Here is a 27,139-nt window from a genome sequence, read left to right as displayed (position 1 = left end):
GTTATTTTTTGTCCAACCCAGACAGAAAAATGATATTTTTCTATGCTTTAAGGATGTCCTTGAGCTTGTAGTCTGGAGGAGGGTAATTCACATCATATAACGTAGAATGCAAATTTGTAGAATACATTTTAAAATAAGGAAGTCATTATTTTCTAATTTGATAACCTAAACTTAAAATGGTTTACATTAAAAGTCAACAGTTTTATAATTTGTCCTAAAAGGTCGCACATGTTGGGCAGAGAGATATTAGGGTTAGTAATAAATAATGTCATCAACATAAATGAAGTTTATGTTGGTGACTAGAGATGAGCGAATTTTTCAAAAATTCGATTCGGCTGATTCGGCGAATTCCAGTATGAAATTCGATTCGATGCGAATAAATTCGCTACGAAGTTAACTTATAAAAAGGGTTTCTAGGCTTCAGAGAGCCTTTAAATTAGTGCAGAACACTGTACCTTTAATTTAAATGCCCTTGGAGATGAGGAAGGAGAAGGAGAAGGAGAAGGATGAGAAGAAGGAGAAGGATGAGAAGAAGGAGAAGGATGAGAAGAAGGAGAAGGATGAGAAGAAGGAGAAGGATGAGAAGAAGGAGAAGGAGAAGGAGAAGGAGAAGGAGGAGAAGGAGAAGGATGAGAAGAAGGAGAAGGATGAGAAGAAGGAGAAGGAGCAGGATGAGAAGAAGGAGAAGGATGAGAAGAAGGAGAAGGATGAGAAGAAGGAGAAGGATGAGAAGAAGGATGAGAAGAAGGATGAGAAGAAGGAGAAGGATGAGAAGAAGGATGAGAAGAAGGAGAAGGATGAGAAGAAGGATGAGAATAAGGAGAAGGATGAGAAGAAGGAGAAGGAGAAGGATGAGAAGAAGGAGAAGGATGAGAAGAAGGAGAAGGATGAGAAGAAGGAGAAGGATGAGAAGAAGGACAGTTCTGTGACAGTTTCTGTCTATTTCTGACAGTTCTGTGACATTCACTCCATACAGCGGTTGAAACATTGTATCTATTTTTTTCCATAAATGACATTCTGCAGATACACTTAGAGGAGCTCTGCAGATACACTTTTTGCCGGCTTGGAATTATTCTTATTTTCATCCGACTTCTTCTTCTTCTTCTTCATCCTCATCCTCTTCTTCTTCTTCTGAGGATGAGGATGAGGATGAAGAAGAAGAAGAAGAAGAAGTAGGATGAAAATAAGACTAATTCCAAGCCGGCAAAAAGTGTATCTGCAGAGCTCCTCTAAGTGTATCTGCAGAATGTCATTTATGGAAAAAAATAGATACAATGTTGAAACGGCTGTATGGAGTGAATGTCACAGAACTGTCAGAAATAGACAGAAACTGTCACAGAACTGTCCTTCTTCTCATCCTTCTCCTTCTTCTCATCCTTCTTCTCATCCTTCTTCTCATCCTTCTCCTTCTTCTCATTCTTCTCCTTCTTCTCATCCTTCTCCTTCTTCTCATCCTTCTCCTTCTTCTCATCCTTCTTCTCATCCTTCTCCTTCTTCTCATCCTTCTCCTTCTTCTCATCCTTCTCCTTCTTCTCATCCTTCTTCTCATCCTTCTCCTTCTTCTCATCCTTCTTCTCATCCTTCTCCTTCTTCTCATCCTTCTTCTCATCCTTCTCCTTCTCCTTCTTCTCATCCTTCTCCTTCTTCTCATCCTTCTCCTTCTCCTTCTTCTCATCCTTCTCCTTCTTCTCATCCTTCTCCTTCTTCTCATCCTTCTCCTTCTCCTTCTTCTCATCCTTCTCCTTCTTCTCATCCTTCTCCTTCTCCTTCTCCTTCTTCTCATCCTTCTCCTTCTTCTCATCCTTCTCCTTCTTCTCATCCTTCTCCTTCTCCTTCTTCTCATCCTTCTCCTTCTTCTCATCCTTCTTCTCATCCTTCTCCTTCTTCTCATCCTTCTTCTCATCCTTCTCCTTCTTCTCATCCTTCTCCTTCTTCTCATCCTTCTTCTCATCCTTCTCCTTCTTCTCATCCTTCTTCTCATCCTTCTCCTTCTTCTCATCCTTCTCCTTCTTCTCATCCTTCTCCTTCTTCTCATCCTTCTTCTCATCCTTCTCCTTCTTCTCATCCTTCTTCTCATCCTTCTCCTTCTTCTCATCCTTCTTCTCATCCTTCTCCTTCTTCTCATCCTTCTCCTTCTTCTCATCCTTCTTCTCATCCTTCTCCTTCTTCTCATCCTTCTTCTCATCCTTCTTCTCATCCTTCTCCTTCTTCTCATCCTTCTCCTTCTTCTCATCCTTCTCCTTCTTCTCATCCTTCTCCTTCTCCTTCTTCTCATCCTTCTCCTTCTCCTTCTTCTCATCCTTCTCCTTCTTCTCATCCTTCTCCTTCTTCTCATCCTTCTTCTCATCCTTCTCCTTCTTCTCATCCTTCTTCTTCTCATCCTTCTCCTTCTTCTCATCCTTCTCCTTCTTCTCATCCTTCTCCTTCTCCTTCTTCTCATCCTTCTCCTTCTCCTTCTTCTCATCCTTCTTCTTCTCATCCTTCTTCTCATCCTTCTCCTTCTTCTCATCCTTCTCCTTCTTCTCATCCTTCTCCTTCTTCTCATCCTTCTCCTTCTTCTCATCCTTCTCCTTCTCATTCTTCTCATCCTTCTCCTTCTTCTCATCCGTCTTCTCATCCTTCTCCTTCTTCTCATCCTTCTCCTTCTTCTCATCCTTCTCCTTCTCCTTCTTCTCATCCTTCTCCTTCTCCTTCTTCTCATCCTTCTCCTTCTTCTCATCCTTCTCCTTCTTCTCATCCTTCTCCTTCTCCTTCTTCTCATCCTTCTCCTTCTTCTCATCCTTCTCCTTCTTCTCATCCTTCTCCTTCTCCTTCTTCTCATCCTTCTCCTTCTTCTCATCCTTCTTCTCATCCTTCTCCTTCTTCTCATCCTTCTCCTTCTTCTCATCCTTCTCCTTCTTCTCATACTTCTTCTCATCCTTCTCCTTCTTCTCATCCCTCTTCTCATCCTTCTCCTTCTTCTCATCCTTCTTCTCATCCTTCTCCTTCTTCTCATCCTTCTCCTTCTTCTCATCCTTCTCCTTCTCCTTCTTCTCATCCTTCTCCTTCTTCTCATCCTTCTCCTTCTTCTCATCCTTCTTCTCATCCTTCTCCTTCTTCTCATCCTTCTCATCCTTCTCCTTCTTCTCATCCTTCTTCTCATCCTTCTCCTTCTTCTCATCCTTCTCCTTCTTCTCATCCTTCTCCTTCTTCTCATCCTTCTCCTTCTTCTCACCCTTCTCCTTCTCCTTCTTCTCATCCTTCTCCTTCTTCTCACCCTTCTCCTTCTTCTCATCCTTCTCCTTCTTCTCATCCTTCTCCTTCTTCTCATCCTTCTTCTCATCCTTCTCCTTCTTCTCATCCTTCTCCTTCTTCTCATCCTTCTCCTTCTTCTCATCCTTCTCCTTCTTCTCACCCTTCTCCTTCTCCTTCTTCTCATCCTTCTCCTTCTTCTCACCCTTCTCCTTCTCCTTCTTCTCATCCTTCTCCTTCTTCTCATCCTTCTCCTTCTCCTTCTTCTCATCCTTCTCCTTCTTCTCATCCTTCTCCTTCTTCTCATCCTTCTCCTTCTCCTTCTTCTCATCCTTCTCCTTCTTCTCATCCTTCTCCTTCTTCTCATCCTTCTCCTTCTTCTCATCCTTCTCCTTCTCCTTCTTCTCATCCTTCTCCTTCTTCTCATCCTTCTTCTCATCCTTCTCCTTCTTCTCATCCTTCTTCTCATCCTTCTCCTTCTTCTCATCCTTCTCCTTCTTCTCATACTTCTTCTCATCCTTCTCCTTCTTCTCATCCTTCTTCTCATCCTTCTCCTTCTTCTCATCCTTCTTCTCATCCTTCTCCTTCTTCTCATCCTTCTCCTTCTTCTCATCCTTCTCCTTCTCCTTCTTCTCATCCTTCTCCTTCTTCTCATCCTTCTCCTTCTTCTCATCCTTCTTCTCATCCTTCTCCTTCTTCTCATCCTTCTTCTCATCCTTCTCCTTCTTCTCATCCTTCTTCTCATCCTTCTCCTTCTTCTCATCCTTCTCCTTCTTCTCATCCTTCTCCTTCTTCTCATCCTTCTCCTTCTTCTCACCCTTCTCCTTCTCCTTCTTCTCATCCTTCTCCTACTTCTCATCCTTCTCCTTCTTCTCATCCTTCTTCTCATCCTTCTCCTTCTTCTCATCCTTCTTCTTCTCATCCTTCTCCTTCTTCTCATCCTTCTCCTTCTTCTCATCCTTCTCCTTCTCCTTCTTCTCATCCTTCTCCTTCTCCTTCTTCTCATCCTTCTTCTTCTCATCCTTCTTCTCATCTTTCTCCTTCTTCTCATCCTTCTCCTTCTCCTTCTTCTCATCCTTCTCCTTCTTCTCATCCTTCTCCTTCTTCTCATCCTTCTCCTTCTCATTCTTCTCATCCTTCTCCTTCTTCTCATCCTTCTCCTTCTCCTTCTTCTCATCCTTCTCCTTCTTCTCATCCTTCTTCTCATCCTTCTCCTTCTTCTCATCCTTCTCCTTCTCCTTCTTCTCATCCTTCTCCTTCTTCTCATCCTTCTCCTTCTTCTCATCCTTCTCCTTCTCCTTCTTCTCATCCTTCTCCTTCTCCTTCTTCTCATCCTTCTCCTTCTCCATCTTCTCATCCTTCTCCTTCTTCTCATCCTTCTCCTTCTCCTTCTCCTTCTTCTCATCCTTCTCCTTCTTCTCATCCTTCTCCTTCTTCTCATCCTTCTCCTTCTTCTCATCCTTCTCCTTCTCCTTCTTCTCATCCTTCTCCTTCTCCTTCTTCTCATCCTTCTCCTTCTTCTCATCCTTCTTCTCATCCTTCTCCTTCTTCTCATCCTTCTCCTTCTTCTCATCCTTCTTCTCATCCTTCTCCTTCTTCTCATCCTTCTTCTCATCCTTCTCCTTCTTCTCATCCTTCTTCTCATCCTTCTCCTTCTTCTCATCCTTCTCCTTCTTCTCATCCTTCTCCTTCTTCTCATCCTTCTTCTCATCCTTCTCCTTCTTCTCATCCTTCTCCTTCTTCTCATCCTTCTTCTCATCCTTCTCCTTCTTCTCATCCTTCTCCTTCTTCTCATCCTTCTTCTCATCCTTCTCCTTCTTCTCATCCTTCTTCTCATCCTTCTCCTTCTTCTCATCCTTCTCCTTCTTCTCACCCTTCTCCTTCTCCTTCTTCTCATCCTTCTCCTTCTTCTCACCCTTCTCCTTCTTCTCATCCTTCTCCTTCTTCTCATCCTTCTCCTTCTTCTCATCCTTCTCCTTCTTCTCACCCTTCTCCTTCTCCTTCTTCTCATCCTTCTCCTTCTTCTCACCCTTCTCCTTCTTCTCATCCTTCTCCTTCTTCTCATCCTTCTCCTTCTTCTCATCCTTCTCCTTCTTCTCACCCTTCTCCTTCTCCTTCTTCTCATCCTTCTCCTTCTTCTCACCCTTCTCCTTCTCCTTCTTCTCATCCTTCTCCTTCTTCTCATCCTTCTCCTTCTTCTCATCCTTCTCCTTCTTCTCATCCTTCTCCTTCTCCTTCTTCTCATCCTTCTCCTTCTCCTTCTTCTCATCCTTCTCCTTCTTCTCATCCTTCTCCTTCTTCTCATCCTTCTCCTTCTTCTCATCCTTCTCCTTCTTCTCATCCTTCTTCTCATCCTTCTCCTTCTTCTCATCCTTCTTCTTCTCATCCTTCTCCTTCTTCTCATCCTTCTCCTTCTCCTTCTTCTCATCCTTCTCCTTCTCCTTCTTCTCATCCTTCTCCTTCTCCTTCTTCTCATCCTTCTTCTTCTCATCCTTCTTCTCATCCTTCTCCTTCTTCTCATCCTTCTCCTTCTCCTTCTTCTCATCCTTCTCCTTCTTCTCATCCTTCTCCTTCTTCTCATCCTTCTCCTTCTTCTCATCCTTCTCCTTCTCATTCTTCTCATCCTTCTCCTTCTCCTTCTTCTCATCCTTCTCCTTCTCCTTCTTCTCATCCTTCTCCTTCTTCTCATCCTTCTTATCATCCTTCTCCTTCTTCTCATCCTTCTCCTTCTCCTTCTTCTCATCCTTCTCCTTCTTCTCATCCTTCTCCTTCTCCTTCTTCTCATCCTTCTCCTTCTCCTTCTTCTCATCCTTCTCCTTCTCCTTCTTCTCATCCTTCTCCTTCTCCTTCTTCTCATCCTTCTCCTTCTTCTCATCCTTCTCCTTCTCCATCTTCTCATCCTTCTCCTTCTTCTCATCCTTCTCCTTCTCCTTCTTCTCATCCTTCTCCTTCTTCTCATCCTTCTCCTTCTCCTTCTTCTCATCCTTCTCCTTCTTCTCATCCTTCTCCTTCTCCTTCTCCTTCCTCATCTCCAAGGGCATTTAAATTAAAGGTACAGTGTTCTGCACTAATTTAAAGGCTCTCTGAAGCCTAAAAACTCTTTTAATAAGTCAATTTCGTAGCGAATAAATTCGCATCGAATCGAATTTCTTCCTGAAATTCGCCGAATCAGCCGAATCGAATTTTTGAATACTTTGCTCATCTCTAGTGATAATGTTTAGTGGGGGAAATTCGTCATCAGACACTGAAAACGATTCTGCGACTGAACTCAGCGATGTGCGAACTTGGCGCTCTATTTCACATTTCAGTGTTTTTGGTTTGATTATATTATTGAATTAAATTTATTATTGTATTATTATTTTTTATGATTATTTATTAAATTATAATTTATGATTTTGTGTTTCAAATGTTATCCTACCCGGGATGTTTACTAGACTCTTGTTTGGACAGATTTCAGTGAGTTATTCCTAAAAATTACAGGCCTACAATAAAAAAAAAACATATTTCCATGCAATAAAATGGTACCGCTTTCAGCACAGAAATATTAACATAATCAGACCGCTAGGGAGGTTAATGAGACAATTGGCCTTATTGATCAGTTTTTTTCGTTATTTTTTTGTCTCGAAAAGCTAATGATAGCCAAGAAAACTCAAGGAGGATAAAGGAGCGCAACCTGTGCCGAGAATGCATCTGCATGTATTTCAGGACCCGTAAATGTTTCGTGTTTGACCTTCCTTCTGGGAATAACAGTGTTCTCCAGAGAATGGACGAGGTGTCAGAGGAAGAGTTAAGACCAGAATTTGTAACTCAGACTCGGGAATTCTGCGACTATATTTACAGAAGCGCTGAAGTGAAATATTTAGATCACATTCACCCAGTGACTGGGAATAGTACATATATCTACCTATGTCTATCATTTTAATTGATTTATTCATAGCAACTGTTGTGACCTTAATCTATATAAACTGCCACCTGGACTGTAGAGTAAGCAGCTCAATGTGTGTTCCAACAGCTTCAGATTTCTGCCAACTTGGGAATCCAAGAACCTGAAGAGTTCAGCTTGCTATACCTTACCCTTGTCATCAGTCTAACTGACCAATAGTGGGGAAGAAAGCGGTAGGCCGAAACCCTAATTTCTTGAGATATGTAGAATTGTCACGTACCTGATGGGAGACTGAAATGACGAGGTTGGCCTCACTTGTGTCACTGGTCCTGACCCCGCTGGAGTAGGAACAGAGGGAGTCTAGGACCCAGGGGAACAAGAGTGCCAGTAGTTGTTGTTTGCAGCTCTTGCTGATGAAAACCTTGGAAGGCTGATGATCCTCTGATCTTGGCACAGTAGTAGTAGGCAGAGCAGGTTTTGCAGATTGCCAGGCGTGCACCAGAGCAAGGCAGGTAGTGAGGACAAGAGACAGGAGCAATGTCATGGAATAGCCAGGGTCATCAACAGTCGGGCAACACGGTACAGAATCAGAAGGAAAAGCCAAGGTCAGGAGCAGAGCCGAAGTCAGGAACCAGTATCAGGAGAGCAATCAGAGTCAGGTGAGGAACAAGCCGGGTCAGCAACAAAGGAATCATACAGGAACAAGCAGGACACGGGGGAGCTGAAGACCAGTCAGCACTGAACATGAGCAGAAACACTCCTTAGGCCGTCCGGTGTCAATCTTCGTCATGCGTGTGCGTGTGCGTGATCACGCATTTCGTCTTGCCGGAAATCCCTTACAAGAATAAAGCAGTGGTGCCCATAAAGAAAGATGAGTTTGTGTGTCACCACCGCTAGGCACTGTGACGTCCACATGGCAATTAAGTAGTTCTGTTCATCAACCGATGTAAAACATAGGCATACCTCCCAACTGTCTGAGATGGGAATAAGGGACACCTATTGGCAAAAGTATGTAGGCATAGGACACCCCCTGCCATGCTCCCCCCCAAAGGAGAATTGTACAAAGATTGATTAAAGTCACAAGTTTTACAAATGCAGCAATGTAGAAATTGGATGAAAGGTTTAGCAATGTAAAACACTTTTTGATAAATTTGATAGATAAATAGTGTATTTAATATATAATATACAACTATATAGATCAGACAAAAATGAGGGACAAATGAGGAGGAACGAGGAACAGAGGGACTTTGCTCCAAATGAGGGACAGTCCCTCGAAATCAGGGACAGTTGGGAGCTATGCATAGGGGCTAAGTTACAACAGGACATTGGCTTTTTAGAGCTTGAAGAATTGAATACCTTTCATTTTTCTTCTATTTATAGTGCTGGGACAGCTAGTGTATAAGTACACAGAAGATATCACTTCTTTCAATGTTGTGTGTATGGAGGATGCTGTGATGAGTATCTCTAAGGCAGAGAATGAAGCAGCTGTCCAAGAGGCAACTGAGCACTATGAGAAAATGATGAGAGAGAGAGGACAATTCCCCACAGAGACACTCAATGAGTTTGTAGAGCTGAGCGATCGGTGTGAACAAGAAGCTCTTCAGATATTCATGAAAAGATCCTTCAAGGATTCTGAACTCAGCTTCCAGAAACGGTATATGGTGGGTCTTTTAAATATAAGTATGTTTATATTACTGTAAAGCTGAAAGTTTGAAGCCCAGTTGAAAACTTTTAGAAGATGCACATTTCAGAATGTACCAAAATAATAAAAAACATGTTTTCAATGTCTCAGCTGTTATATCAGAGACAGCACTTCCTACTGTCCTATTGGCCTAGCGAAAGAATGTCCTACTGTCCTCAATACAGCCTGTACCCTTCCTCAAGCCTACAGATAAGGACTGCTGCTCTCTCTTTGAGAAGATAGATTTATACCTGATCCAGTAACAACCGTCTAAGTCAGCAATGGGCAAACTACGGCCCGCGGACCTTTTAATCCGGCCCGCGGAGCGTGGCAAACATTGGCTGTCAGGATGTAGGCGGGGCAGCGTGACGAACGTAAGGAGAGCTAGGCTCCTCTCACAGTCCGCCCTGAAGACCGGAACGGCGCGGGAACACGGCGAGAGGAACGCGCGGAGCAAAGGTAAGTGAATTGACACAATATGGGGAATGAATTACTATAGGGGGGATGAATTACTATGAGGGATGAATTACTATATGGGGGATGAATTACTATGGGGGATGAATTACTATGGGGGATGAATTACTATATGGGGGATGAATTACTATATGGGGGATGAATTACTATGGGGGATGAATTACTATATGGGGGATGAATTACTATGGGGGATGAATTACTATATGGGGGATGAATTACTATATGGGGGATGAATTACTATGGGGGATGAATTACTATATGGGGGATGAATTACTATATGGGGGATGAATTACTATGGGGGATGAATTACTATATGGGGGATGAATTACTATGGGGGATGAATTACTATGGGGGATGAATTACTATGGGGGATGAATTACTATATGGGGGATGAATTACTATGGGGGATGAATTACTATATGGGGGATGAATTACTATAGGGGGGATGAATTACTATATGGGGGATGAATTACTATGGGGGATGAATTACTTTGGGGGATGAATTACTATATGGGGGATTAATTACTATAGGGGGGATGAATTACTATATGGGGGATGAATTACTATGGGGGATGAATTACTATGGGTCCGGCCCCCGGGTCCAATATATGAACCCACTGCGGCCCTCAAGTCAAAAAGTTTGCCCACCCCTGGTCTAAGTGGAGATTTTCCTTTACTTTAAACTTTTCCTTTTTAAACAATTTGTGTCTTTAATATTGCTTGGGCCACATTCTCAACACCCAACTATATAATCTCCTAACAGGAGAACACACAGAAGAAAAAACAAGAATTTGTGGAGAAAAATAGGATGGCATCCTATCAGTACTGTGAGCAGCTGATTGCAAAACATTCTACAGACTTGGATGAAGCACTAAATGAAGGTCTGTACTGTACATCCGGTGGATACTCCATGATTCAGGATGCTATGAGGTTGATAGAAGAGAGATACAATGAGGAACCAAGAAAAGGTGTGCAGGTGGGTGGTACTATAACATGAAATGCAACATTTTTACTTAATCATGAAGATAAACTTAAAAAAATATGGAATTTGCTATTTCATGCCAACTTTTCTTGCTTCCAAATTTGCTTTTTTTAAATGCCGTAATGAAGCAATGCACTCGTAGAGCCAATATACAAGTAAACTACTTAGGGGTCTAAGGGAGCCCTTTATCATTTTGTTTAACCTCTTTCTGACCTCTTAATGCATATGTGAGGCAGCAGGGCAGGTGGGCCTTAACACCGAGGAGCCACACATGGTGCATAGCTGTTTGTACTGAAAGTGAGCTTACTGCATGCTCCCAGCAAACTGACTTAGGCATCTCCCAGTCTGGGAGGGGCTCCCAATCAGGTGACCACTATTACAACCAATTACAATGGTCACATGATCAAGAACCCCATTCTGAAAGTCCTAAAGGGCCAGCAGAAAGAAACTGTAAGGGGTTAAAATACACCTGTCCCCATACTATGGACTGTAAAATGTTTGCATTCTTAACATACATCAAAATAACTTGAAAAAAACATCATTCACCTCTGCAGCTGTAGGCACTGTGGAGTAATTCACCCTCATAGATCACAAAAAAGACTGTAAAGTCAGTTTCTGTGAGTTTCTAACAGCTTCCAGCAACCGATTTGTGATTTTATTAAAAGGGTGGCATGCTCCCAACATTATTCTCTCCTCTGGGGAAAATGGAATGAAATGTTTTCAGTGCCTCTGTTGTAAAATTGAAGAGTAATTTGTCCACAATGGCTACAACTACAGAGGTGAATGTTGGCTTCTTTTAAAGTGCTTTTATTGCTTGTTCAGAATATGTATAGATTGAGGACAGTTGCACTTTAATGTCTGCAATCCATGCAGGATAATTCAACTTGCAGATCAGATCATATATTTAGAATCATTGTACCTTTAGCAGAGCAATTCTCAGACAACTTAATGATCATTCATGAACATACACTCACTGGCCACTTTATTAGGTACACCTGTTTAATTGCTTTGTAACACAAATTGCTAATCAGCCAATCACATAGCAGCAACTCAATGCATTTAGGCATCTATATGTGGTGAAGACGACTTGCTGAAGTTAAAACCAAGCATCAGAATTGGGATTTAAGTGACTTTGAAAGTGGCATGTTTGTTGGTGCTAGACGGGCTGGTCTGAGTATTTCAAAAACTGCCGATCTACTGGGATTTTCACATACACACCCATCTCTAGGGTTTACAGAGAGTGGTCCGAAAAAGAGAAAATATCCAGTGAGTGGCAGTTGTATGGAGGAAAATGCCTTGTTAATGTCAGAGGTCAGAGGAGAATGGGCAGGCTGGTTGGAGATGATAGAAAGGCAACAGTGACTCAAATAACCACTCGTTACAACCAAGGTATGCAGAATACCATCTCTGAACTCACATCAAGTCCAACCTTGAAGATGGGCTACAGCAGCAGAAGACCACACCGGGTGCCACTCCTGTCAGCTAGGAACAGGAAACGGAGGCTACAATTCACACATGCTCACCAAAATTGGACAATAGAAGAATGAGTCTCGATTTCAGCTGCGACATTCAGATGGTAGGGTCAGAATTTGGCGTAAACAACATGAAAGCATGGATCCATCCTGCCTTCCAAAAGTTCAGCCTGGTGGTGTAATGGTGTGGGGGAGATTTTCTTGGCACACTTTGAGCCCCTTAGTACCAACTGAGCATCGTTTAAAAGTTACGGCCTACCTGAGTATTTTTGCTGACCATGTCCATCCCTTTATGCCTCCAGTGTCCCCATCTTCTGATGGTTCCTTCCCGCAGGATAATGCTCCATGTCACAAAGCTCAGACCATCTCAAACTGGTTTCTTGAACATGACAATGAGATCACTGGACTCTAATGGCTTCCACAGTCACCAGATCTCCTTCCAGTAGAGCACCTTTGGGATGTGGCGGAATGGGAGATGGATGTGCAGCTGGCAAATCAGCAGCAACTGCGTGATCCTCTCACATCAATGTGGACCAAAAGCTCTGAGGAATGTTTCCAGCACCTTGTTGAATCAATGCCATGAAGAATGAAGACCGTTCTGAAGGCAAAAGAGGGTCCAACCCGGTACTAGCAAGGTGGACCTAATAAAGTGGCCGGTGATTGTATACCTTCTTTCAACCACATTAAACAACAAGTAACATCTAACTTATTGTGTTGATTTCTGGCAGGCACACACTGTACTTCAGGAGTTTATACAGTCAAAAGAAACCCTTAGAATTTCCATCATGAAAGCTGACCAGACTCTGACTGAGCAGCAGAAGAATGCTGAAAGTAAGGCCTGATGTACATCCTAATACAGTGTATACAGTATATACCTACAGTATATTATTGCATTTTAATTTTTTTTCTACTATTTATATTATCATTTATGTAGGTAGTTAACTATATTAAATCTGATTAAGGGCCAGTTTACACCAGAATGCAGTGCGGGAAATGTGAGTTCCATGAGCATTTCCTGCACCATTTTCAAAATGCACTGCTTTCTCAATCTGCTGTGGGTGCAAATACATTGTTAATAGGATTTCAAACACAGACCACAACGCAGTGCATTTTTGGGCACCAGATCACATGGTACTGCATTTGGTGTGGCTTGTTTTTCAAAAGAGGTGCATGCACTACCTTTTGTGTGATCTGATGCTATTTGCAGCCCCTTCAATTGAATGTGCTGGCAAATTGCACAGCAGGGGAATGCACAGGAATTTAGGTGTGAGGAAGCCATAAAGGAACATAGTCTGCTGTCTTTGCCTCCTCTCACCGGTTCATCTGGTTTTGAGCAGCGTGAAGCGTTGTGTGTCGGTGAGCAGTAATCAGACAGAGGCCGAGGTAGGCGAGAGCAGTGTCTTCACAGAAAGTTCCAATAAGGTACAAACAGGTCCGGCGGGTAGGCACAGCCATCCAAAACCACTTTAGAAACTGTAGCAGATATCTGTTAACCTTGCATGATGCTGATAGCTGCTGCAACTAGGAACAGGAATGTGGCCTGGTGGTCCACACTCAAATAGGAGGCTTCTTAGATAGACATAGTCCCTAAACTGCCCCTACTCCTCCGGAACCTCATCCTAACTCTCAACACTTTCCCTGACAGACGGGTAACCTGTCCCTACACTGACCACTCACAGAGTGTGCTCCAAGCAAGGGGGTCAGTGCCTTATAAAAGAATTACCTTCACTAAAGATAATTATGAGGTCAAGGCACCAGAATCCACTAAGATGGCTGCTTCCCTAATAACGGCAGGAAATCGTAGAAAAACTCACTTCCTCCTTCCCCTTCTGCATCGCCACTAACGTTTTGTGGCATCTACAGATGGGAGTACAGACTGCACCTGCCTACATGGAAAATTAATTCAGTATACGATTTCCTTGACAAATTGTCATGAAGTTTGACATAAATATGTTAGAATAGCTCTTTTGTTCCTCATACAGGAAATGGCAATGGTTAGGTCTTCCATAGCTTAGCAGTTCCATTCTCAGATCCAGAGGGCTGAGCACTCCAGGCCTGGGCATCTACCAGTATCAACAATTCAGACCAAAGATTCTAAAGAATATTGATCATCATATTTACCAGTTTGTTGCCTAAGCACTGGGTCTAAACTCAATCAACAAAGACAGGCAGAGAACACCATTTAGGGACACTTCAGAGCACAACAAAAGCACATAATGAAGGCAACTAATCCCTACATTTGTATTCTCAGGTATTGTCAACCTTTCCTTTTACTAAAACTAAGGCCTTAATTATGGATGCATTTAAATATATGTGTTGTGCCATACCGAGGCCATACACTATAGTTCTCACAATCAGAGGCAATCACCTGCTTTCTCATTCTATCCAAAAAGCAGACAAATCAAACAACAAAATAATGGAATTGGAGAGGGAACTAAGTGAACTGAAATTGTCACTAGAGAACAAACTTGATGAAGATGAGAAGAAGACAGCTGAGAGGAACTTGAAGGCATTGCTGGAGAAGATGGAGAAGGAGAACTTGAGGCTCCAGGAGAAGCTGGAATCTGTAATGGAGGCCAAGAGAAGAGTAAGTGTTCGGTGAAATCTAGGGGACTGTGGGAGGTGGGGGACCCTCGCTGCTAATACATGAAGAGATGAGAGTCATAACTGGCAGTGGCATTGAGTTTTGATGAGGAACTTTCTTCATACATTTTTTCTATTTTCAGCCACTAAATATCTTGGGTAATGTGTACATCAAATAAAGAAAGGTTCAGATCGCCTGAGAGAGACTTTTCATGAGAAGCTACACAAGTGCAAATGTAAAGCTGGGGACTGGATGAGGTTATGAGTATGAGGACATTAGAAGTGAAGTGGAGGCTGAAGAATGATATTTTAGGAACAGTTTGCAAATGAGATCAAGCATATGATGGAGGTGACTTGTAAAGTGTTTAGAAGGCCTTTAACTGGGTGCACCTGTAGGCAGGTGGGATCTATATTCTCCACTGTAGGTGGCACTTCACCACAGCAACAATGCAGACGGGAGCGGAAGTTGCAAGGGAAACTGGGTTTCTCTATGACTTTTATCAGTCACATGGGGCAGTGATCTCATTGGATGCTCTTGTCCCATTTGTGACCTTGGTGGCCATCTTGAATCAGGCAGAGTCTATTTAAGACTCTGAACCCTCTTTGGCATGCTTTATGCAAGTGGCTACCATAGGAACAGGTTCCCTCTCTGTCAGGGTCAGTGCTAGCAATATGGAAAGGTTCCTGAGGAGTAGGGAGAGAGAAGGGACTACATCTACATTCTCAGGAAGCTTCTCGTTTGGGTTGTACTGGCCAGGCCACACTCCGCTGCTTGTTGTTGGCATCCCTGAATCATTTTAGAAAGCTGTCTCTTTGCTGCACAGGTGTAAGTGGCACTGGATGAGTAGGATTTCCCCACCGGGCCTGTTTATACTGAACTAGTATTATAATACATTGTTCTTTGTAATCTGGGACTCTGTGTGCTTACTGCCTGCCATATCACACTAAACCTACCCAACACACCATTATCTATTGCATTTATCTTTATCTATGGTCCTCCAATAGTTATCGGGCACCTTTAGCCCAAGCAATAAGAGATTAAATGCAAGTCTGTGAAGCTCATGGGAACCATACAGCGGTGTCATGTCAAAGACCTTGCAATGATATTAAACATTTCCCCAGCTGCCAGAGGTGCAACATACAAGCACCTTCAGCAGTATAAACATGTGCAGACCATCCCCTGATATACTTTTATCAGGTCCTTGTAGCTCCTTGCTCCTGCAGTCGTGAGAATACCTGGCATTTAATTTTTTGGAAGAGCATATGATCTACATCCATGTGATCATGCCTAGGCTTAGGAGCTTTGAGGGAATTCAAACAAGGTGAGTATACATGGGTCATGGAGTGCTCTTTACAAAGCATGGGCACATGTAGGTTTACAATAATAATAAAATTCTCAAATTTTCCATCATTTAGCTTGTTAACTTTTCCATTGACTGTTTTTTTTGGTCTCTTTCGCAAAACCAAAAACATAATCAGTTAATGAAGGATGAAGTATGTTTTGGGTCAAACTCAGGAAACTGTCATGTGACTGCAATCATTTGCCATGGAATTCTTCATCCTACAGCCACAGGTAACAAAGGGGCAGGGATGCTGGTAACATCATTGACCTAGTATGGCCACATGGCCAAATCTAGCCAATGTCATTGACCAAATATGGCCATGTGGCTATATTAGGTCAGTGATGTTACCATCATCCCTATACCTTTTTTATGTATGACTGCAGGTTAGGGAATTCCATGGTTTCAGCTGATTTGGTCATATGGAGCAGTTCACAGATGGGGGGAACTGTCACAGATGGGGTATTGTCCTCCGTGAGTGCATTTTCTGTTGGAGTGCGAAACAGAAGTTTAACTAAAGCAGTATAACCAGGGGCAGACTGACAACTCATGGGGCCCCCGGGCAATAGGGGATCATGGGGCCCTTGTGTCCTTGCCCAAACTAAAAAAAAGCCTATGAAAAAGGTACCAGGGGCATCTCATGGGGCCCCCTACTGACCTCGGGCCCTCGGGCAGTGCCCGAGTTTCCAAATGGCCAGTCCGCCCCTGAGTATAACTAAAGCAGCAAGCAGACACAACAAAGAACTCTACTGCACTCTGCATGGACTGCAAGCAAACACCCTGGGAAACATCTCCTACAAGTCTGATTCTCACTCCATCTACCTTTTAATTTGCCCCCTCTACTCCTCCTTTTCATATTACTATCCTCTGTTCTCAAAATCTAATTTCTTTACCCCTCTGCTCCATCCCAAAGCTTATGCATATCACCCTCACTTGTACCATATCCCTAATACTGCTTTCATCACCTCCTGCTGATACTTAACTCACCTGCTGACCCAAACACCAGGACAGGAAGGCATGTGCACTCATATATATCCTGCTCCCATCTTACTTTCCTAACCCTCCTTCTTCTCCTAACCTCTGGGGATATCTGCTCAAACCCTGGTCCTCCAGTATCTCACCCCCACACCATGCATCCTCCTTCCTCCAGGAATGGCTGCAATCCATTCAATTTAATCTCGATCCCCATGCTCCTAAAAACCACCCTCCCTTTTTCATGTGCACTCTGGAATGCCCACTCTGTCTGTAATAAGCTCACCTCTGTCCATGACCTTTTTGTCTCCCACTCCCTTAACCTACTAGCAATTATAGAAACCTGGCTTCAAGCAGCAGATTTTGCTTCTCCCGCAGCATTTTCCTATGGAGACCTTCACTGGACTCACTCACCCAGACCCAGTGGTCGGAAAGGTGGTGGAGTTGGTTTGCTTCTATCCCCACTGAGCACCTTTCATGTCCTCCCTAACCCTCCCTCTCTATCCTTCTCTTCTTTCGAGACTCACTGCATTCGTCTGTTTTCTCCCATTTCTCTGAGGATTGCAGTGATCTATTGTCCTCCTGGATTGGTGTTGTGTTTTCTTGATGGCTTCTATGCCTGGCTACCCAACTTTCTCTCCTCTGAAATACCTACTACTATTCTTGGAGATTTTAATATCCCCATCAATGTGAACAACCCAACTACATCCCAACTCTTCAACCTAACCTCCTCTTTTGCCTTAACACAATGGACACGATCCTCCACTCACTCTGATGGGATTACATTAGACCTTGTTTTCTCACACCTTTGCACTCCCTACAACCTCACAAACACCCCCTTTCCTCTCTCTGATCACAATCTTATCACCTTCACAGTCTCCTCATCTTCAAACACCTATCCCTCCAAGCAGCAAACAATTACCCCCAGAAACCTTCACAACATTAACCCTTCTCTTTTCCACTCTGCAACTGACCACCTCTATGACAGAATCTCTCCCCTGTCCTGCCCTGACCTGGCCACTGCTGTCTACAACAGTTCACTTTCATGCAAACTGGACTCACTTGCTCCTCTAGCTACACGAAGCATCAGGCCTCGACCATTACAACCTTGGCAGACTGACCACACCATAAATCTTAAGAGACATAGCCATGCACTGAAGCGACTGTGGCATAAAACCAAATCCCAGCACGAATTCACCATATATAAATCTGCTTTCTTAACATACAATTCCTCCCTTCATGCTGCCAAGCAAGCCTACTTTGTCACTCTTATTAATACCTTGTCATCCAGTCCTCATCTTCTCCTCTGTACTTTTAACTCTCTACTTTCTCCACCTCCACCCAGTACCTCACTCACTGCTCACGAGATTGCCAATCATTTCAAAAACAAGATTGATGCAATTCGTAGGGGCATCTCCACTGCACTGACATCCATCCCACTTAGTATACCTTATACTAAACCTCCTTCAACATTTCCTCTTTTGACCTTGCTATTACTGGTGAGGTCACTAATGTTTTCTCTGAAGTCTGTCTCAACACCTGCCCCCTGGATTCTATTCCCTCACAGCTACTATGGTCACCCTGTTCTTCTATCCTTTGCTCCCTCATTCACATATTCAATCTTTCCCTCTCTACTGGTGCCTTCCCCTCCCCTCTAAAGCATGCCCAGATCACTACCATACTTAAAAAGCCCTCACTGGAACCCACCGACCTGAACAACTTAAGACCCATCTCCCTGCTCCCGTTTACTTCTAAAATCTTAGAACACTTAGTCTACAATCGCCTGAGCTCCCACCTCACCGACAACAATCTTCTTGACCCTTTGCAGTCTGGCTTTTGCTTATTACACTCCACTGAAACTGCCCTACTAAAACTCACTAATGATTTACTAACTGCTAAAACCAATGGCCACTACTCTATACGCTTACTACTTGACCTCTCTGCGGCTTTTGATACTGTTGACCATCCCCTTTTCCTCAAAAAACTCTCTTGGCCTCCAAGACTCTGCTCTCTCCTTGTTCTCCTCCTACCTATCGCAGCACTCCTTCAGCATTACCTATAACTCTGTCTCCTCCTCCCCACTTCCTCTTTTTGTAGGGGTCCCTCAAGGTTCTGTCCTTGAACCCCTTCTCTTCTCCATCTACACCTCCTCCCTTGGTCACTTGATAAACTCCCATGGCTTTAAGTACCATCTCTATGCTGATGACACAAATCTATCTTTCTACTCCTCACCTCACCCCTTCAGTCTCCTCTCTCATTACTAACCTACTAAGTGACATATCAGCATGGATGTCACTCCACTTCCTCAGACTAAATCTTTCTAAAATGGAGCTCATACTATTCCTTCCTAACCATGTCCCCTCCTCTGACTTCTCCATCAAGATCAACAATACAACCATCAGTGCCTCCCCTCATGCCAGGGTACTAGGTGTAATCCTGGACTCCCATCTATCCTTTCAGCCCCAAATCCAATCACTGTTGAAATCTTGTAGACTTCGCCTCTGCAACATCTCCAAATTCTCATAATTGCCATCACACAGGAAAAACCCAAACCAGGTCCTAACAGTATCCCTGAAGCTGTACACCACTCATCTTCCATTGGGAGATCCTTGGTGAGAGAGATAACAGATCCTTCTCCAGACCAGGACGTCTGGCAGTGCCTCCATCACTGATCTTTTACCAGCCTTCCCCAGGCCCTCGGTATAAAACTGTAGCAAAAATCCTCTTTACAATCTCCTCCAGGCCCGCAGTCCAACTCCTGTTGTTGCCCAGACTGCAATTAGTGAATCAGTAAAACTGCCTCCAGGGGCAGTAGCCGCAGGAGAACCAGAACCCTAGCAGAGGAAGAACACTCTGGCTAGGCCTTCCAAACATTTATCACCTCTCCAGCCACCTTCTGGACTCCTCATTCCATGAATTGGCTGGGATATGATAAATACTCAGACCGGTCATTTATTTCTCCCTGCCCTATATTGTGGAAACTTCTTCCAGAAACAGGACGTAGAAAATCAAACACCCAACAAAAAAGCCCTGACCAGACAATCAATTGCTGCACCACTGATTACAGTGAAGCCAAAAACTAAATTTAGCCAAGCAGCCTAACTAGAAGAGGGCGCTATCGAAGAAAAAAAAGTCCTAAAAAGAAAAATAATGCAGCCAGCAAATCTAAAACTTTGTAGACCTCCACTGAAACTGAAACTGTAATGAGCTAATTTCACATATACGGTATGTGTGTGTGTATATACACTATATTGCCAAATGTATTGGGACGCCTGCCTTTACATGCTCATGAACTTTAATGGCATCACAGTCTTGGTCCGTAGGGTTCAATATTGAGTTGGTCCGCCTTTTGCAGCTATAACAGCTTCAACTCTTCAGGGAAGGCTGTCCACAAGACTGACGCATGCTGACGCCTTAAGAGTTCCCTTCACTGGAACTAGGGGGCCAAGCCCAACTCCTGAAAAACAACCCCACACCATAATCCCCCTCCACCAAACTTTACACTTGCAGTCAGGCAAGTACCATTTTCCTGGCAACTGCCAAACCCAGACACATCCATCGGATTGCCAGACAGAGAAGCGTGATTCATCACTCCAGAGAACACGTCTCCACTGCTCTAGAGTCCGTGCTTTACACCATGGCATCCACCGCTTTGCATTGCCCTTGGTGATGGAAGGCTTGGATGCAGCTGCTCGGCCATGGAAACCCATTCCATGAAGCTCTCTATGCACTGTTGTTGGGCTCATCTGAAGGCCACACTAAGTTTGGAGGTCTTTAGCTATTGACTCTGCAGACAGTTGGCGACTTCTGCGCACTGTGCGCTTCAGCATGCGCTGACCCCGCCCTGTCATGTGACGTGGCCTACCACTTGGTGACTGAGTTGCTGATGTTCCCAGTTGCTTCCACTTTGTTATAATCCCACTAACAGTTGAGTGTGGAATATTTAGTAGCCAGGAAATGTCACGGATGGACTTATTGCCCAGGTGGCCACCTATCACGGGACCACGCTTGGAGTCACTGAGCTCCTGAGAGCGACCCATTCTTTCACCAGTGTTTGTAGAAGCAGTCTGCATGCCTAGGGGATGGATTGTATACACCTGTGTCCATGGAGGGGATTGGAACACCTGAATCACATGATTTGGGGGGGCCCCAATACATTTGGCAATATAGTGTGTGTGTATATATATATATATTGTGGGAACTCGCTTCAAGTGGTAGAGCTCTTCTTGTTAAACACACAGCAACTCGCTTTCTTTTCAGGGCTTTTTTGCCCACTTTTATTTAAGAAAGTTCAAGAAAACACAAATGCTTCCCACGCAGGGGTATCCACCATCAAACACAACAATATTCAGCCTCCTGGCTTGCACGCAGTTTTAAGTCTGCCTCCTGCAGACTCTTCCCAAAATATGGCACCAGCACACAGCTAGTCTGGCTTCCACCTGACTACAAGGCAGCGACCTCCCGCCTGCCGGGGTGGAGCCCTCCTGACTCCGTTTGCCGGGGTGGAGCCCTGCTGACTCCTAGCTGCCAGGGTGGAGCCCAGAATCATGGCCTGGCTTCCCCTAAAAGGCCTGCACACACCTGTGCAATCAGCACGCTGGCTGCTCCCAAAATATGGGCCCAGGATTGGAGATTTCATCCCTCCCAAATCTCTAAGAAATCTCCAGGCTACAGGTCCCAAAACAGGCTTTACAAACCAAAGAGGAAATGGATAAACCAGTTTCCTCTGCATTATGAGATCTGCCTGGAGCCCCTCAACCTGTATAGTTGAGAATCCTGGGTGTCCATCATGATTTCCACCGTGGCAGGATACCGCACTGCCACATATCCCCCCCCTTTGTTTTGATCCCGTAGGGGGCAGAACACACAAGCCCAAACGCTTTAATTTGGCACCTCTGAGCCAGCCTTCACCCATATGAGCCCATTCCTGACTGACCTTGCTTTCAAAGGGAAACTTTCCTTCCTGTCTTATGAAGCGACTTTCCCTGTGTTCTCCTACTACACGGACTTGGGCTCTATAAAGACACTGTGCCTTTTTACGGGTACGCTTCCAAAAGCGTTGCCTCCCTATTTTCCTTGGGGCCACCCAAGTCACCTTCCCATTAAGGAACTTCCAAAACTTGTTACCTTTCTGAGGATGAGGTTGACGCCTGAGTTTTAGGTGTCGGGTACCATTAAAGCTACGCTGCACTCTCAACCGCCGGTTTCCCTTTACCTTTGAAGGAGTCACGATTTTAAACACAAAAAGTGTGGGTTCTTTTATTGGGGTTCCCTTAGTCCCTCTCTGCATTCTATGTACATGCATCCTCTTACTGACCAAACTTAACTCTGCTTGTTTCCCCATGTACACTGCATGCTTCCTTTTGTCACTGACATTCTCAGTCGACAGCAATGTCCTACTCTCCTTCTGAAGGACAGACCGATTGTCTTGCACTTCAGATGTTTTTATGTCCGGGGACCTCTTTACATAATCCACTTCCTTCAAGTTTTCCCTTGGGGAAGATAAGCCATTTAAAGTTTCTCTTCCCAGAGTACCCTCCTGAACCTGTAGGGGGCCTAATTCAACTGCAGCTTTTAGCTCAGCTGTGTCTACCACATCATTACCCACCACATCACATGTTTCAGGGTTATCAGCACGCATGTCCTCATGACCTTCAGGTGCATCATTAGGCTTATGGTCACCCACAGAAACGAACTGATCGACATTTACCAGTGCCTCGCACTTTTCCAAATCATCATATTTATCATTTACCAGTGCATCGCACTTTTCCTCATCATCATAAACATTTACAAGGGCCTTGCATTTTTCCTCATGGTCATAAACATCCACATCTTTGTCAGAACTCAATTCGATGTTTGGCAGGGCAGTGTCTGGAGACCAAGTGCACAGCTTGGAGTGGTTGTCTCCCATGGCAACATTGCTATCCACCAGCTCCACTGGCACATGAACCTCTTCCAGCAACTGTCCTGACACCTGACCGTCATCACATAATTCCACATTTGGTTTACTGACCCCAATCACCCGATTTGTGCCATCTGACACTTCCACCAACACTGGCTCATTTGGGATCACAGTATTCATTCCCACACCATTGGATCCTTCGTGGGTTGTGGGCACGATCTCTGCTATGTGCTCAATCTCACTTGGCCCATCCATATTGGGAGGGAGACCATCTGCAGCAACAGCAAGTGTGCCCTTGTCTATAAACTGCTCTGCAGTCCCTCCATTTAGCACAGCAGAAGTCGTGTCCACTCCATTGTTGGAAACAGAGGTCCCTTTCAACAAAGCCAACAGGTTTTCAGCCCATCTGTCCCAGTCTACTTTCTCTGTGCTCCAATCAGAGGTACTACGCAGTACCGCACCAACTGCCGGAGGAGACACAGGACAGAGTGGCTCAGCAGACACATCACATATATCACTTTTGTTCAACCAAAACTGTGGCACTAAATATTTAACCTCAACAGGTTGCAATACCACACCCTCACCACCGTACTCTGATGGCGCTTCATTCACCTCAGGAACACTTCCATACCTATTGTCATTACTGACAGACTCAGTTAACCCATTATCACCAGGAGCATTTTCAAAGATTTCAGTTTTAGCATTTAAATCATCATTTGGTTCAAGTACTCTCTTGTCCAGAGCAGCAACATAGTTGTCCCAGGCAACCTCTGGCTCCAACACACAGAGCTCCCAGGAAGTTTCCATGGACACCTTTGCAGCCTTGGATACTGTTGCCAAGGGCAACAACATATCTTCAATCATATTCACATCAACACTGTTATCCTTAGTGAGCTGTGCTAGCCCATCACCAACCATAACCTTACATTTACCAACAGTAACACTTTTGTTGGCATGACCATCAGCATTCTCATTACCTATAGACATGACTGCAGCTCCATAGCTGACCTGGGAAATCCTCTGCTCCGTCACTGCGGGCTCCTGGGAGGTTTCCCTGGGCATCTCTGCAGCACCTATCACTAGGGAACACGGTGCCATGGCAGTTTTGGTCACCCCTAGGTTACCATCCCCAGCCTTCTGCTGGATTATAGCAGGCACATGCAGAGTCCCCATGTCCTTTTCCATATTTAGTCCTGCTAATCGTTGGGCTGTTCCCTGTGCCTCCCCACTACTCAGGGTAGCACACAGCAGCCAGTCCATGTCCATCTGTATTGTGGAACTCCCTGAAGGACACACTCTCACTTCCTTGGACTCAGTCCCACAACCTGAAACAGTCTTACCATTTCCTGAAGCAGGTGTCATAGCCTTCACTTGAGTGCGTTGTCTCTCCTCTGTGGTGTCTCCACAGACTGACTTCCCCATGTGGTCACGGGGCAACACTGCAGCCATTCCGGACCAACTTACACCCCCTGCAGGTAACACCAGATCCCTGTTGCTAGGGGTAGCTGCCAACATTTTTAAAAATGAATCTGGGCTTGCAGATGAAGCCTTTTGCTCAGTAGCACCCTCATCAGTGGTATTCCATAATCTGGGGCAGGAAAAGATACCATGCCCAAACTGACCACATTCCAGGCAGGGTATGGTTCCACCGATAACCTTCTTGGGATACGGAACGACATCTCCCTTGTAGCCCCTTCTCCTGGTTGGCAGGCTTTCTCCTGTTGCTATGGGAGATGACACTCTCCCAGCTGAACTTTGTGGGTTCCTCCAGATGCGCTGAACTCGCATCTCTGCGTTGCCACAATCCTCTGCAGACGACACTTCTCTCACAGGGTCCGCAGGCCTGAAGTCACATGTGTTGCTATGGGCAACCACATTCTTCTCAAACTTGTGGTCAGGCTGTCGCTCCTTCCTTGCACTAAGAGCCGGCTTGCCTAACACAGACGCAGTCCTTTGCTTTGATATGCAACTTTGCAATGGAGGCTGAGACAAAGGGCATTTAGAGACAGTGTGCCCCCACTCCCTGCACCGCAAGCATCGCTCTTGCCAGCGTGTCTTGTCCAGGCTCCCCACATTGCAGCCTTTTTCCAGCTTAGGACTCTGCACATTCATAGCTGGTCTCCTTTCACCAGTGTTGCCAGCAGCAACAACATGCACTTCCCACTTTGGCAAACTTTGTTCATCCATGTATGGGGCTCGTTCTGGGGATAACAACCCCTCCAGCCACAGGGCTCGGTCTCTCATTGCAGCAAATCTTTCTTCTTTTCTTTGCTTTGACCGTCCCATCTTCACAGTCACTTCACAACACTTTTGCACAGTCCAGCATCAAGAAATGAAGCACTGTCTCTTTAAGGCAGGTTCTCCTCACCTGCACACACACCAAATTGTGCTGTCCATTGCACAGAAACACAGTTCATATAACTGATGAACTTACTTTTGCAGGGATCTCCAATTCTGCCCGCATCCTCCACCATATGTGGGAACTCGCTTCAAGTGGTAGAGCTCTTCTTGTTAAACACACAGCAACTCGCTTTCTTTTCAGGGCTTTTTTGCCCACTTTTATTTAAGAAAGTTCAAGAAAACACAAATGCTTCCCACGCAGGGGTATCCACCATCAAACACAACAATATTCAGCCTCCTGGATTGCACGCAGTTTTAAGTCTGCCTCCTGCAGACTCTTCCCAAAATATGGCACCAGCACACAGCTAGTCTGGCTTCCACCTGACTCCAAGGCAGCGACCTCCCGCCTGCCGGGGTGGAGCCCTCCTGACTCCGTTTGCCGGGGTGGAGCCCTGCTGACTCCTAGCTGCCGGGGTGGAGCCCAGAATCATGGCCTGGCTTCCCCTAAAAGGCCTGCACACACCTGTGCAATCAGCACGCTGGCTGCTCCCAAAATATGGGCCCAGGATTAGAGATTTCATCCCTCCCAAATCTCTAAGAAATCTCCAGGCTACAGGTCCCAAAACAGGCTTTACAAACCAAAGAGGAAATGGATAAACCAGTTTCCTCTGCATTATGAGATCTGCCTGGAGCCCCTCAACCTGTATAGTTGAGAATCTTGGGTGTCCATCATGATTTCCACCGTGGCAGGATACCGCACTGCCACAATATATATATATATATATATATATACTGTATATATGTAAACAGTATAGATGACAAGTTATTGTGCTGTAACTCTTGCATTGCTCTCATTTATACAGGAAGAGAACTCACTCAACTTGCAGGGTTTTTGTGAATCAGCCAGAATGTACAAAGAGCAGACAGATGACTTGAAAAAAGAAGTGAACGAACTGAAGGAGTCCAATTGGATTACCGTAGTGGTTGGGTTTTTCAAGGATGTTCTGCAATCTGTTTTACCAAAGGTTGTTTCTATTGGTATTGACTTGATTTCGGGAATAGCAGGAGCCTTCTTTAAGAAAAAATGAGGTTCAATGTTGTGTACCCCCAGGGGGAGTTCTCTTCTATGAGTTGTCATGCTTTGTTGATCTCCCTCTGTTCTTCTACCTCCTTTGCTGATTGTCCATGTTATACTGCCTGGATGTTTCCAATACCTGATGCTCTAGCCAGGGCCATCTTAATAGCATCATGGGCCCCTGGGCAAAGTAATGCACTGGGGCCCTTACTAGCCTGCCACAATTTGCACGCATACCCTCAAGAATTAAAGTATAAATAGCTGATAGAATTAAATATATATTTATTATTATTTTTTATAAAATACATTTTAATCAATAAAAAGATGTGCCATAAATCAAAGACTAATCCACACAATGTGCCAGTCTGGTGGGGGGTTATGGAAGGAATCAGGAGGCCACAATACTGGAATTAGGAGGGCACAGTACAGGTTCCGGGACAGCTTAGTAAAAAGCATGACTGTTTCTGCAAATCAGACAGTTGGCAAGTATGATGTAATGCAAAATTATCATGGGGCCCCCATGCACCTGGGGCCCCTGGGCAAATGCATTAAGACATGCCTGACTCCAGCATGATATATAGGAAGGGTCTCCAAACTATAGCCCATAGGCCAGATCTGACCAGCTACAAGAGTTATCCGGCTCGAGGTTGGGGTTGGTGGAATATTGTCAATGTGCACATATTGAGGCTTCAGGTTAGCAGAGGCTTCCTATGGTCTTTGCTGTGATCTGATGTAAGGAGGGGCTCTGATGAGGACCCAGATGTAAGAGCAGACTCTGATGGGACCCTGATATGAAGGAGAACACTGATGGGGATCCTGATTTAAGGGGAACTTTGATAGGGACTCTGATGCAAGGGAGGGGGGCAATCTGATGGGGGCCTAATGCAAGGTGGGACTGTCATGAGACCCTGATGTAAGGGGTGATTCTGTCAGGGGCTCTAATGTAAGGGAGATTTTGATGGTGGCCCTGATGTAAAAGGGACTCTGAAAGGTACCCTGATGTAAGGACAGACTCTCACGGGACCCTAATATAAGGGGAAACTCTGATAAGGTCCCTGATAAAAAAGGGAGACTTTAATGGGAGCCTTGATGTAAAGAAGGGCTCTGATAGGGACCCTGGTATAAGGGGGGGACTCTGATAGGAACCCTGATATAAAGGAGACTTTGATGGGGGCCCTGATGTAAAGGGCAACTCTGATAGGAA

The 27,139-nt window shown here is 44.7% G+C and overlaps 1 protein-coding gene across 1 annotated transcript in view; it reads left to right on the top strand.

Moving 5' to 3' along the window:
- Positions 1-26,041, top strand: part of LOC149452002 (guanylate-binding protein 6-like) — a 62,914-nt gene extending 36,873 nt beyond the window's left edge. Inside the window, exons 2-7 of the mRNA XM_089689879.1 lie at positions 6,861-7,121; positions 8,495-8,775; positions 10,033-10,245; positions 12,452-12,554; positions 14,117-14,310; positions 25,724-26,041. Coding sequence (XP_089546005.1) covers positions 6,861-7,121; positions 8,495-8,775; positions 10,033-10,245; positions 12,452-12,554; positions 14,117-14,310; positions 25,724-25,948 — 1,277 coding nt within the window. The 3' untranslated portion in view covers positions 25,949-26,041. The remainder of the gene's footprint in view (positions 1-6,860; positions 7,122-8,494; positions 8,776-10,032; positions 10,246-12,451; positions 12,555-14,116; positions 14,311-25,723) is intronic.
- Positions 26,042-27,139: the final 1,098 nt, after the last annotated feature.

This window comes from Staurois parvus, unplaced genomic scaffold (genome assembly GCF_062004578.1).
Source record: "Staurois parvus isolate SC_StPar_1 unplaced genomic scaffold, SC_StPar_1.0 ptg000503l, whole genome shotgun sequence".
NCBI classification, from domain to species: Eukaryota; Metazoa; Chordata; class Amphibia; order Anura; family Ranidae; genus Staurois; species Staurois parvus.
Note: the sequence above shows the minus strand (reverse complement) of the source record. Positions and strands in the feature narration are given on the sequence as shown.